The sequence below is a fragment of the Sceloporus occidentalis genome, unplaced genomic scaffold (assembly GCF_023333645.1).
Source record: "Sceloporus occidentalis isolate IW3139 unplaced genomic scaffold, rSceOcc1.0.p SCAF_48, whole genome shotgun sequence".
Classification (NCBI taxonomy): domain Eukaryota; kingdom Metazoa; phylum Chordata; class Lepidosauria; order Squamata; family Phrynosomatidae; genus Sceloporus; species Sceloporus occidentalis.
The window spans coordinates 3,387,520-3,402,026 of record NW_028317028.1 but is presented as its reverse complement, the minus strand read 5'-3'; the positions used below and the strand labels follow the sequence as shown (position 1 = coordinate 3,402,026).

Below are 14,507 nucleotides of genomic sequence, written 5' to 3'. Positions count from 1 at the left end.
TATTACCGTATTATGCCAGCACATTCTGTAGTGCAGTACAATTTAATGACAAGCTGACGTATATTTTTATGATACATAAGAAAAGAAATGGAAGCCAGAGTCATAGTTTTTCTAGTTTCTAGTTTTTCTAGTTTTCCATATTCCCAGACAAATGGGCTCTGCATATTCTGCTAACTATATAACAGCTTGACAAGTTAATTATTATCTTTATTGTTTTGAATTCCCCAAACTAGAAATAATTCTTTAACCTTGTGAAACGGTGTCCCTTGTACATTTCCCCTTATATATTTTTTCAAGGACTGTTGAATTCTAGGATCTGCCCAAGTGACATAAGCAGTGTACACTAGCAAGCTGAATGGCTCTGCTTCCATACCACCAGACACTATTGTGTTTCTGCTTAACGAGAGAAAATGACCTGTTGCTTTTTAGCATGTTACTTAACATGCACAGGTGCTACCTTGTCTGTCCGAAACAATACAAGTAAATAAAAGGAATACACTTAAATGTATAGCTGAAACTTGAACTATGCCTTCAGTTAAAATTGTAAAAAAACCACGTGTGTGTGTGTGTGTGTATATATATATATATATATATATATATATATATATATCCTTTTGTAATGTTTTGCTATTTAAAAAAAAAAAATAAATAAGTAAATTCCTAACCAGTATGGTTTAGTGGATTATAGAACAAACATCTGAATATGTAGCCAAATAAAGAGCTTGAGCATTCTGAGTGACTCAATTGGTTTATGGTCAGAAATGACAACTTTTTGGGGAGCCAAATACCTCTGCCCTTGCCCCCCCCCCCCCCGCACCCTCCTGAAGGAGTGTGTAGGTAGGTATGAGTGTGTCTCAAACAGCAGAACATGTCAATAAATACTTCTTCTTCTTCTAAACCACTCTGTAGAAGCCAAGTGACCATTGGGAAAGTATTATTATAATGGTGTGTTACGGTGTGGATCAGCCTAGTGCAGTCTCCATTCTCCCTGAATACACAAACCAGATGCTTTGGCGCTGTTGTCTTCCATGTCACGCTCTACAATCCGTCACATGAAAATTATTTTGATACAACTCAGAGACCTCTCTCTGAAATGATTTTTCTCTTTCATAAAGTCACAAGTTCTGCAGATTTATTGCAATGTCCACTCTCATAAATAGCTTTATATAATTTCATTGTTGCTTACGGAACTACTGACAAGCCAATACATCATTTTAAAATGATGTTGGATTCATAATGAGCTATTAATAAATATATATATATATATATATATATATATATATATATATATATATATATACTCCAGAATTTACTATTGTTTATAAGCAACCAAATCTTAATTCCTGTTGCCACCGATATTCGGCTATATGTATAGAACAAAAGAAACAAATGCTAACTTAAATTGTACAGCAGTGTTTTTTTAAAAAAAATGACAAAGATGTTGTCTTTCTATCTATAGCGTTCCAGGATTCAGACAGATCAGACATCAGCTCATTTCATAGAAACCTTTTTTCTCATATTTGTTTTAGCTTACATTTACATTATTATCCAATCCCTGTGTCTAAACAAACAGGGGTCAAGTTCAATAGCCTAAAAGTATGCCTTTCAGCAGAAAGGCATACTTTTTTTTTGGGCCTTCTTCAGGCTCCAAATTCCCATGTGTCTCTTTCCTTCCCTGATGCCCCTCTTTCTAGGAGTTTGGAGTCCTTGGCTTAGTGTGTCTTCAAAAACTCGTTATAATGTGTATGACAACTGCGTATAATGTGTAGGAATTGAACTGTGTGAATAAAATACACTGTTCTAGATGTCTTACTCAGTGTTGCATTTAATTGAAATTTGAAATGTGAGGGATATGGATAAGTTTGATTGTAAGTAGCTTTGGGGTAACCAGAAAATGTTAGATCTGAAATGTCAGAATGTTGGTTTTCATTTCATTGTAGAAGAAGAGCAGAGAGGAGACATGTGGCGAGGGCAGTGGGGTGGAGATCCTGGAAAATCGACCATATACAGATGGCCCTGGGGGTGCTGGTCAGTACACACACAAGGTCTACCACATTGGCATGCACATACCGAGCTGGTTCCGCTCCATTCTACCCAAGGCTGCCTTACGGGTGGAAGAAGAATCATGGAATGCATATCCCTACACAAGAACAAGGTAACGCTTAGCCTGTATATGTCAGCAATGTGGATGGGCCACGCAGATCCACAGAGTATTGCACAGTCCATATGTAGGGCAGATGACTTCATGTAATAAAATGTTTTTAAACACAAAGGCGTGTGTATATATATGTGAAATATTGTCATATTTCTTATGTATGGTATGATAAATGTTACATAGAATTACACAGATTACAGCTGTTTTAAGGTTTGTGATTTCACTTTTAGATACACTTGTCCCTTTGTGGAGAAGTTTTCCATCGACATAGAAACTTTCTATAAAACGGAATCTGGAGAGCTCGCCAATGTGTTCAATCTGTCTCCAGCAGAAAAACGACAGACAACGCTTGGTAAGTGATTGTCCTCTCGCTGCTTCAAGCTACTCTTTGTTTAATATTTTTGTATTTGTGTACAGCACATCGGATTATCCAGCTGTATTTTTTTTTTTTTTTTTTTGCTTCGGGCTGCAAACTCTTAAGCCGTATTTAGTTCATTTGTTTTCCTGGAGCCAACACACTGGCTCAGTTTCCTATTGGCTAGTGCATCACCTCCCAACCAATAGAAACTGGGACTCATTATGCTTTTGAATGTAGCCCTTCAAAAGAGAGATCCGTACCTCCTCGGGTAGAGACAAGTGACAATGTAAAAAAGTAACCAAAATAGGCAATTAAGAGTTTTCGTTAAATATTGATATATATATTTATTTATTTATTTATTTATTTATTTATTTTACCATGTCATGTTTGTCTATATGTACTGTGTACATATATTAGAGCCTGCATTTTTTTTGCCATCTGCAGCTCCACCATCATTGAGAGAGCCCACTAATGACAGCTAATCGACCTCAGGGAGATAAACTATTTTTATTGGCTAGATGTCTTCATTCCTGAAGCCGCCATTCAGATAGACACTAATTAGCACCCAGGCAGGCGTTCGTAAGAGAACTGTTATTCCTCATCCTTTAAGCTTGTTGCCATGGCGAGGAATAAATGCATGCTGACATAAAAGAGAAGCGTGACGTAGCCAGCTGAACCCAGTAGCACAGTTTGGTCGGAGAATTCTGAATTAGCCTCTCTTTAGGTGACGCTAGAACAGGGAAACTGTAACTCAGGTGGCTAATTTTAGCCCACTTGGCAGTGCTGGTGGGTGGGCAGGTGAAGTGCAGGCAGAAAATAATAGAAGGGAGGAATATCGGGAGGGGGGATGAACTTAAGAAAACATATAAGGCGGCCAATTCTCATAGCATGATAAAAATAAAACTGCCTGGATTCTTTTGATGTAGTGAGAGGCGGCAGCCAGAATTACAGCAGCAAACGGGGCCTGCAGTAGAATCCTGAAGGTTTCATGGAGATTCTTTCACTGTAGTAAATGTCACCATTTTATAAACAGTTTGAATATCAGTTGCTCTCTAACTAAATACAACAAGACAAAGCTCAAGTAATGTTTACAGTAGTTGCTACAGCACGAATAAATAAAAATAGTTTAAAATACAGCCCGTGGCTTTTAACAGAGGTGTTAGAACTTCTTTGTATGTTCGAGCAGTCAGTCTGTCACAGGCAGCTGCTGATTCATTTTTAACACGAGCCGCCCCGCACCTCGGAGACGTTAATGACCGCACGTGATAAAGCACACTGGCCGGGGCCTGTTTCTGTAACAGTGCACTGTTTTTTAGCAGTAGGGTGGCTGGAATGGTGTAGTTACTGGCGAAGGAATGGTGTTAGGATTTTTAAGGAAAAGGAGGTGGATGCAAGGAATGACCTTCTAGAAGAAATAGAAGTTTAAGGTTAGGCTGGGAATAGCCTAGATAAAATGTCATATTGTGGCTGAAAATTGTAAAATATTGTTTAGAAGAAAAAAAAATGGATTCTTAAAGCAATTGACAACAGGCCTTGACTGGTTAGTAAACATCCCTTAGGATGGTGCCTGATAGCGCCAATGCTCACGCAGCTAATCCATTCCTTTGCCGTGCTTCCACCTGCTAGATACCGACTGCATCCATGTTATTTGTCGGCTGCAAGCCATAAAGTCCCATTGCATTCCTGCCTTATGAGAAGCTACTTGTCAACAAATACCATGCAGATAAATGGAATTGTATTTATTCTTTGGATGTTTGTGTTCTGTTAGAAGTACTGCTCATTTGTCCAAATCCATCCAACAAATGTTTGATAACAATCAGTGTTTCCGTTGTCCTAAGAATTTTTATCATGATCTTGATCTGAGGCTCGACTGAAATGTTGACTGTTATCACAAATGTTGCTTTCATTCCTTTGTGTTGTCTACATTTTATGGCTGAGTGCAATTTGCATACAAGCAAAATTATTTAGTGTGTGTGTGTATATATGTATATATGTGTGTGTGTGTGTGTGTGTATAATATATATATATATATATATATATATATTATACACACACAAAAGATGAGCGTGCTAGTGGGATTTTACAATCCTGTATCTGCTATAAGCATACAAACACATATTTGAATCCTGTGCATACATGTATTTATAGACACCCATGTACACAGTGGGAGAAGGGATAGGAGCCTAAACCTCACCTCTAAGGCTGATTAAGTTCCAGTAATACTATTTGACTTAACTCGATGTAATGTAAAGAGAGAAACTCTCACAGAGGAACATATTCTCTTTCTAAAACTCTAACTTCAAATGTTTTACAAATAGACATTTTGCAATAAGTCCTTTTCATTATTGACTGGACGCATCTCCATCTTTCTAGAAGCTTTTCAAGGAGTCCCTATTATACACGTATACTTTTTTTCTTAGATGAATTACCTTTACAAAAGATGTTCTGCTGTTCATTTTAGCGCACATTCTTTTGATATGAATTAACACAATTAACACAAGCCTCATTACCTTAAACAGCCACCCTAGGTTTTTGTAAGACCCTTCGATGCAACAACAATTGTGATAATATTGCTTATAAACCAATTGTAAAAGTGGGATAGCCCTGAGAACAATTAGGCAACAACTTTTAAAAGGCTTTACATACAGTGATGGTGCAAAAACCTAATAATTTCAATTTCAGCCTGAAATAACATAAGCAGCACTGGCCGTTATATGATGTGTTAAGCAAGATGCCGATCTTACCTAAGAAGTTTCATTTCAAGGTTTGATTTATAGCTCCATATACATGTGAACATTAAATGCAAGTTTATAGATTTTCCCTTTGTTTGGCTGTATTTAACACTTGCTAATACTACTATATACATACTGCATATTTTACATTTAAGTGGAACATACATAAGGACATTTAAAGATGTTTCGTTCAAAAGAGGTTTCGTAGAAAACAGGGCACACGTAAATAATCCAAAGCAGACATTCAGGTTTACAAGGAAATGAAGTGAGTGGAAACTGAACTGAACTGGTTCATCCTGCATCCCCAATTCTGCTTACCAAAAGTGGCCCAATAGGCGCTCTCATGGACATAGCCGTGTAGGGCTTTTAGAAGATGAAGTCTGTCGTCGAGGATGATACATTTTATTATTCTAGTACAGGAAAAGATGTAGAACGGTGCTGAGGCAAGCACAATGGTATATACACTCGTACTCTGGCAACCTTTACATTGCCCATATTGTTTTATATTATAATAAACTTTGATTTTTTTTCCCCCCACACCTACCCGTGGACAGATCCTATTGACATTGTGAAGGATCCAATTCCACCACACGAGTACAAGGCTGAAGAGGACCCCAAGCTTTACAAGTCCTCTAAGACTAAGAGGGGTCCATTGTCTGATGACTGGATAGAGGAGTACAGGAATAACCTTGGAAACTGCCCCATCATGTGCGCCTATAAACTGTGTAAAGTGGAGTTCCGCTACTGGGGCATGCAGTCCAAAATTGAGAGGTTCATTCATGATGTTGGTAAGTCCTGCTTTATCCTGCTTTATCACCGCAGTGTGAAATATATATATCGATATATATCAATCCCCATTTGTGGAACCAGCACATGATAGCACTGTATAATTTATTATGTTGGTCTAGTGAGAAAGGTAAATGCAGTGGGAAAAAAAGCCTCGTCAATAAAATAGATTTTGGTTTAAAGTGCTTAGACATTCTTTTCATAACCCATAGTACTCCAAACTTATTTGCAAACTTCTGCCGTCACTATAAGTACACACCATGTTTGGAGATCGTTATGGGATTTTGTGAGCATGACGTGCGCATTTTAAAATGTGTTTGCCAGTAATATGGAAATATTTCCGTTCTAGTGACTTTAAAATGTATACGTATAGATAACATACACAGCTGAAGGTGCTGTTCCACTTAAACAAAACATTAAGTGCGCTTTCTAGTATACCCTTAACAGATTTGTCATTTTATTCTTTCCGCCAAAAAACACAAACTTTTAGGCTAGGTTTCCACTTGGGTTTTTGTCCTGCGTTATTTTCTTGATGAAAAACTCCAGGAAAAACGCCAAGAAAACTGCCACTGCATTTACCTGCGTTTTGGAGTTTTTTCTGGCGTTTTAACCTTTCTGTGGAAATTGCTTTTTTGACCTTAGGCAGTTTTTCCATCCTTTACACGTTAGAATTGTCACCCAGCTAAAAGGGATTAGGATAAATGGCAAGTATCTGCCCCCTGATGTCATTTACTTGGTAGAGTTCTACTTAAAGACGCCCCGGCGGACCCTTTTGTCTCTTTTCTGTGGTTTGTAAGGCATGCTTTATTCCGAATGTCTGCTCCTCTAGGAAGATTGGCCCCAAATGATGGTGCAAATTGTTTGCTGTTGCTTTTGGCACGCAGGGTCCAGTCGGTTTGTTTGTTCCAAATGGTGTAAAATTCAATATGAACTTTGTTTTGTGTTAAAACTGTTTGTTTCCAGCCTATTTCTCGTAGGACACACAGATACTGGGTCCATCCTCTGCATTGTAACTGTGGAAAAAAACGCCATAAAAAACGCCAAGGCAATAAACCCACATGGCTTTTTCATGGCGTTTTTTCTCTCCCATAGACTTCTATTGGAGAAAAACGCCAAGATTTCCTTGCAAAAAACGCCAGAGTGTCAACATGCTGCAATTTAGAAAAACTGCCACAGAGCCCAAAAAAGGAGAAAAATGCCAAAGAGGACTGAAAAAACGCCAAACAGAAAAACGCCAAGTGGATATGGCATTGTGCGATTTCCTACTGAAGAACAGCTAACATCTGGCCGCAGCGTTTTTTCCCCAAAAAAAACGCCGTGTGGCTGAATCAGTGGCAACTTTACTTTCCCATGATAAGCGTTCCTTGCACGAATCATGAATGAAGCCCAGTTTTTTGTGAAATACATAAATTATTTGTAGGAAGGGTTTAAGCAGTCAGCAGTGCCAGGGATTAAGTTTTTTGGTTTTTTTTTTTATACTTAAGTTGGACACCTCTAACCCCGTCCATCATTCATGCTGTCATTAAATATCGGTCCTTAAAATCTATAGTGGCGTAAGGAACTGGGGTAGTAGCTCCCTCTTTTTGCGGTATACAGAAATACAGCTTTTGTTTCACAAAGACAAGTTCATGTATTACATGGGAGGATCCTTTTTGGTGTAGCAATAATTCTCATGCATGCCCTTAAGTGCCTTCTTCTGTCTCTCTAGAAAATGTCCCTGTTTCATTGTATAATATTATTGCCCCATATAGATTGTAAGCTCATTCGAGCAGGGCCCTCCTCACCCGTTTCTGTATGTCATCTTGTTATGTTATATACTAATCATGTCCTGTCTACCCATTGTACAGCGCTGTGGAATATGGTGGCGCTATATAAAACAATAAAAATTAATAAAGTACCCCAAATAATTGACTGCTTACCCGTAGGATGCCACCTATCCAGTTTATAGCTATATAACAAAATTGTGTTTTGATTAAAATTCCCATTATCCATAGCCAGCTGTGGATATCTGTACTAATTCAGCTTCCCTAACATCCTTTGGCCTAAGAATGTGTTTATTTGGTTTGAACCGAGCAAACGGCCGCATAATGACTTTACTGGTGTAAGGTTTCCTCCCCTAACTGTGTAAACAACCCGGTAAGACACTTTAACCTTTCTTTTCGCCATATTTTTTACCAGTTTTACCAGATAATATGCATTTTTTTTTTCCCTTTTCTGGAAATCTCTATTCCTTTATAAACTGATTCCTACACTACGGTCCATTTACTCAATAGCTGCCTTAATTTTATAGTCCACTTCAGGGTACCAGGAATTTCTTGTCATTGCTCATCTCTAATTAAAAATAAAAATGGATATTTCCCTGCAGAAGCACTTGCAGAAAAAGCTGTTGTTTTGCCAGCAGCTGAGCGTCTGTGTGAGAACAGCATGTGACGGTGACCTTTTGTAAGATTGGCCAGAGACACGTCAAGGAAATCTCCGCTTCCCTTCTCTAAGCACCATCGTTCTCAGTGTGTTAGTTTCACAGTCACGTATCTTTAGATAAGGAAGCTGCGATATATGTGTGTGTGTGTGTGTGTGTGTTTGTGTATTTGACAGTTTTTTTTTTTATAAACCAAAATGACACACAGCTCTGTCAGTTCTTGTCAAGACAAAGATTGTTTTGCTAGCAAGTTCATGATCATCCTGACAGGCCCGCTGGAAACAAATTCCAGAAATGACATAGTGCTACGCTATCCCAGGGGATCGTTAACCCTCCACTTTATTAGTCACAGTTTAGAAAGTTCAACTTCATGAGTTAGGACATCTTCTAAAGTCAAAGCCAAGTTAAATGCAGCTCAACTAGGCTTTAAATATCATCAAACTGCATTTATATTTACCAAACATGGCTGCTAAACTACTTAATACAACTTGTTAATAATTTAATTTAACTTGCTTGCCTGTTCATCTTGATGTCTTCATCCCCAGAAGAGAACTTATAATGTTATAGCATGTCATCACGGGCATAGGGAGTTTGCCAAGTTCATGATTAGTAAGAGCTGGAACCACGCTTTATTTGGATATTGGATTCTAAAATATGCCTTGGCACGAGACTCATAAAGAGATGCAATAGCTTGAACATCCTTAACCCTTCATGTTGATCTGTTGCCTAGAGCGAGTCTAGAATCTGTACTTTCTGCTATAAGATCTTAAGAAAACCAAAATATATTATTACCTGTTATTTTGGGGGGTTTTCTTGTGTTTCTATCAGAACTGAGCAAGTATCATACAGAATAGTGTAGAATGTATGGTATTGTTACACTACATTTCAACTACTAACCTGGAGCTCATCTAAAACAAATTACAGGAGAACTTTCTGTGTGTGGGGTCTCAGTAGACCACCCACCCCTAGAACCCTGGCAGAGCCAGCACTGGAGCTGAATGGTGATGAATATGCCACAGTAGGGTGTTCAGCCAAACACAAGCCAAGTAGCTGGAGGACAGGGAAAGAGTCATATGCAAATGGAGGAGATTTTGTAGAATCCTTCTATGGATTTGCAAGACCACATGAAACATTAAGGGCCCCGTCAGCTACCCTATGCATTAAAGTAAATATGGCTGGAGAATATGCTGAGCGGTACAAGGTCAACTTAACATATTTGTATGTTCAAATAGAAGCAATTACTGTAATATTTTATAGCTAAACTTAGACCACCAGTAAAAAAAAATATGCCAAACTGTTACCATGGCAACCTCAGAAGGTAGAGCAGCATGCAGGCGCTGCTTTTGTGAAAGCACATATTTAAGGTAGCAGAGTAATCTGTGATCCATGGAAATCTTTCCTTTCTGTCTTGAAGCACCGACGCCAGCTGAGATTAGTTGGGTACTTACCATACTTTGATCAGGAAAATCGATACAGCCATGATAGCCCAAGGGAAACATGGTAAAATATGTAAAGTTACTGAGTTTTTGGGACTTCAGAGGTCTCTACTCCAGTTGCATGTTGGCATGTGGGTGTTTTTAATTAAGGGATATATTGGATCATACAAAGTGGCTTATTTAATGTAGGTCCAAGCTGAGATTTGGGCAGCATAATTTTTTTTTTTTTTAAAGAAACAAAAATCAGATCAACGATTCCATTGTGGCATGAATGTACATATTGTTCTGTGCTGTTTTCATAGTCCTACGTTCTCATTTGAGGCTTATTAATGTTTTATGATAGCTTTATGTGCTCTTGGATGCATCTCGCTGTGCTCTGGAAAACACTTTCCAGACAAGTGACAGCTTTGACAAGCCTTTGCACCTGTAAAACATTGTGTGTATAATAAAGAGTCATCTTGCGTTGTTGTGAGGTTTACTGTACTCTGTCTACATTAACACTTCGCTTTTCTTACACCTCTGCCTGGCGCTCGATACCTGTGCCGTAAAATACAGTCTCATAGCACATTTTATGTCTGGTTGTAGGAATATATATTGAACTATTATAATCATAGCTACGCTTCTTTGGGGAAAATCTGCTGTACAGTAGCGGCCATCCAACTTTTGTGTGACCTTTATGTTCCATGTTTTAAGTTATCCTTTTTTATGCCGTGAAATAGTTTTCCCTCCATTTCCCATAATTCCCTGCCGCGAGGAATCCTGCGGTCGCGCTGAGCATGAAGTTGGAACACGCTTCCTGTGTTCTGATGAGGAGTTTGCACATGTGATCTGTTCACTCAAAATTGTGTGCGGCCACATAGTTCATATGTACTTATCGCTATATTACATATTTACATTTATTATTTGTAGTTGTTACATGAGATGCTACTTGCTTTCCAATTGTATCGTGTGCTGTAGAATAACTACAGCACGCTATACAATGGGAAAGCAAGAAGTATATTATGTAACAATTTTGACATACACAAACAAAAGTTTAGGACTAGAAACCCCTTAAGGACAATGGGCAGTTCCTAAACCCATTGAAAACAATGCATTTTGAGCCCGTACATGTACGTGCTTTGTCATTAAGGGGTTAATGGCAGATACAAACCATTTGACCCATTTAGTCTGCCTATTTTTCCTGATTCAGACCTTAATCAGCCCTTGGTCTTAGATCCAGGATAGGTTTATGTCTGTCCCATGCATGTTTAAATTGCCTTGCTGTGATTAGCCTCTACCACTTCTGCAATCTACACACGAAGTGCAAACTTTTTAAATGTTCCATCCACGCACGTGAATCCCGGTGTCAGCATCGTTAAAATAAATAATAATACTAGACTGGTATGGACTCACTGCACCCAACAGCATCTGTAGTAGAGCAGCATAAAACTACTACAATATGGCAGCTTCCACATAGCAGTCAGTCTAGATGTTGGTGTTTGAAGTAATGGAGTATCCCTAGGAATTGAGGAGCATGGTTGCAGATTGTGCGGTTGTTCTTACTATACTCTTATTGTGTAACTTAATGTAAGTTATGTGTTATTAAGTATTTAGCTTGGTTGTCCTGTGCCAGTCATGGCATGGGAGCATCCCATTTCTAGATGTTACTTTGCACACAACACTGCATGTCCGTTCTTTAAGAATACACGTCTATACACGTTATATATGAAGAAGTACTATTCCGCATAAGATGCAGTAGCATGATTCTTTTAAAAATAAAACTCAAAGTTAAGATAAGAGAAGTGGCGACTGTAGATATTTGCAGAAGAACCTGTTTATTTTTTGTATGATGGCCTTCTTTTAAAACCTGGAAATCATTTTCTAGAGTGGAGATTATGTTAATGCTGGTATGTAGAATTATAGAACTTTGGGTATTATAAATGATTTCTTTTTTAATCTTTTGATATTACATTAGCCTCTAGGACAGTGATTGTCATAAAAGTACTGATATGCTATAACTATGTTGCTGATACAGGAAAGCCACATGATAACTTCTCCGAGGCCTAATGTCATGTCATGGGCTGTAAATTCTTACTTTGGAAACTATTTGGTATGTATACTTTGAGGCCCTGATTTCTTTTATAGAGACCCTGATGTAGTGAGAACATCTTGTTACTATGTGATGATGGAAATCTTTTTCATTTTCATTTAAGGAACTTGAGTGTGGGTCAATGTCTAAAGGTGCAATTGGTAATATATGTATTTCCATAATTCCTCCACTGACAAATACAGTCAGTTCAAAAACGTAAATTCTGACATGATACCTTTTTTCTAAAAGACGCATGTGATGCAAAAGCACGCTTCAGTTCGTGGTGCCTTGGGCGACTGCCCCTCTTACCCGTTGGAAGTTATGGCCCTGCAAGTCCTGCTTTAGCTAGCTAAACTGCATTAAAAAATAACGGAAAGAACTATGCCTTAAAATACCTTAATTCACATAACATTTCACCTTCAAAAAACATTCAAAATGTTAATAATACAGAAACCTATATGATATATCTGCAACATTATTTCTCTATAACATCTTATAATTTCGTGTGCTGTTTCCAGGACTCAACGTTTTAAATATTTCTTTTCTTCTTCTTCTTCTAAGGACAACAAACTGGCAATAAACTGATTGTGCACATTGCTCTGGTTACTTGTAAAATAATGTTCATTCTATTTTTTTCCCCCTTTCATTTTTTATGCCTTTACATTTCTCTTTCTCCCCAGATACCATACTTCAACCTTTAAGAGTAACTTGAAAGTAAATTCATTGTACATGTATCTTGATTTTGGTCTATTTTTTATATAAAAAAAAAAATTGGGTTTATTGAAGTTAAATCATTATGAAGTTGCTGATAATATCTTAAATTTCTATTTAAACATCTACCCCTTATTGTCAGGACTCCGGAAAGTAATGGTCAGAGCTCACAGGCAGGCTTGGTGTTGGCAAGATGAATGGTATGGCCTCACCATAGAGGATATCAGACAGCTGGAGAAGGAAGCACAGCTAATGCTGGCCCAAAAAATGGCACAGTTCAGTCTGAATGAAAATGAAGCAGAACAACATGGAACAAAGGAATCCCCTAGTGAAAAGGATTCAGAGAACAAGGCCATTACGTCCATAGAGACCAGCAATGAACCCAGTGGCATGACAGAGTCCTTATCAGGGAGAGGACTTACCAAGCAGTGGTCCACTTCGTCTAGATCATCTAGGTCTTCAAAGAGAGGTGGTAAGAGCGCACACAAATATTCACCCAGTTTGTATAAATGTTCTTCAGAAAGCATTCAGGCATCTGGAGGAGGAGCAAAATGAGACGTATGTCAAAACAAGAATACATGCACTGATTTGTGTGCCGTACAATGCATTGAAGTCCATGAAAAATTGAGTCCAATATGCATTAAAAAATAAAAGGACAGTTTTGGGAACTAGACTGTTCGTTTTAATGAGTTGGGAAGCCTTTCCACAGACTCACGCAGATCTCCTTGCCTCTCGTAATGCCTGTTGCTCTGTACAGTAAGCTGTTTGATGCTGTAAAGAGAGAGGCATTGCATATGTTTGTCTACGTGCACATCAGTCATTCCTTTTGAACATCTTTAAAATTGCCAGCTTTAATAAAACATATTCATAAAAGCGAAACCAAACCCCAATTTAGTTTGTATTGAAAGCAGTGTATAATCCAGCAACCCGTGACCTGTATTGTGCAGAGCACATCTGAAAAGGTGAATTATGATTCCGAATTGATATGCATGAGTGGAGAACTGGAGCACATTGCTTGCTCCTCGCTGCCTTTCTTCCATAGAATAAACAGAACATGCTGGAGCAGAGCGGCATGGGGCTTATGCAGATAGCAAGGACATCCTAATGATAACCATTTCACTGCTGGAAACCTCACACACATAGCACACTTGTTCAGGGCAAGCAGGTATCACCTTAAGTACAAGGAAATACATATTCTTCCGCACCCTGCCCCACTTTAGGATAATAGAGAATTATGTTCAAAAGACAATGGTGCAGTATTATGCTTTTTTAGCAGAGAGTTTAGGATACTAAATGTAGTAAGGGCGGTGCACGAATCATTCACTAACATTCAACATATCGGCCAATACAGAACAAAATTCACAAGATTTGAATTTATAATAATAATGTAATTTCTTGAAGTTGGAACACCATGATTTTGCTAAGTAACTGCAAGCGCATGAGTTTGGCTTAGATCGTGTAGAAGCACAATGCTTCCCAGTCTTTACAAATGAATCCGTCTGTATATTCCATGACGTGCTAGGTTTATGTATTGCTGCACACTTTGCTAAAACATTCCCTTCCTGTGTCTATCACTCACAGCCAGCCCGTCTCGCCATAGTATATCAGAATGGAGGATGCAGAGCATTGCCAGAGACTCAGATGAGAGTTCGGATGATGAATTTTTTGACGCCCATGGCAAGTGCTACCAGTTGATTAGTTGGTTGATCAATGTTGTTTTCCATGATTGCTTTTGGGATTGGAGCTATTGGAACACAGAATTTGTTGTACGATATCGTCTGACTTTTCTTGTGTGCTATGGAAAAAAAAATATTTAGAATGCTATTTATAATATAAAAACTA

General features: G+C 38.3%; 1 protein-coding gene across 3 annotated transcripts in view; it reads left to right on the top strand.

Moving 5' to 3' along the window:
• LOC149289119 (membrane-associated phosphatidylinositol transfer protein 2-like) overlaps positions 1-14,507 on the top strand; it is a 58,180-nt gene that overhangs the window by 17,799 nt on the left and 25,874 nt on the right. For all 3 annotated transcript variants that reach the window (XM_089490977.1, XM_089490976.1, XM_089490975.1), the window contains exons 2-6: positions 1,941-2,155; positions 2,386-2,507; positions 5,800-6,033; positions 12,808-13,137; positions 14,247-14,342. In XM_089490977.1, the coding sequence (XP_089347103.1) occupies positions 1,941-2,155; positions 2,386-2,507; positions 5,800-6,033; positions 12,808-13,137; positions 14,247-14,342 (997 nt within the window). The remainder of the gene's footprint in view (positions 1-1,940; positions 2,156-2,385; positions 2,508-5,799; positions 6,034-12,807; positions 13,138-14,246; positions 14,343-14,507) is intronic.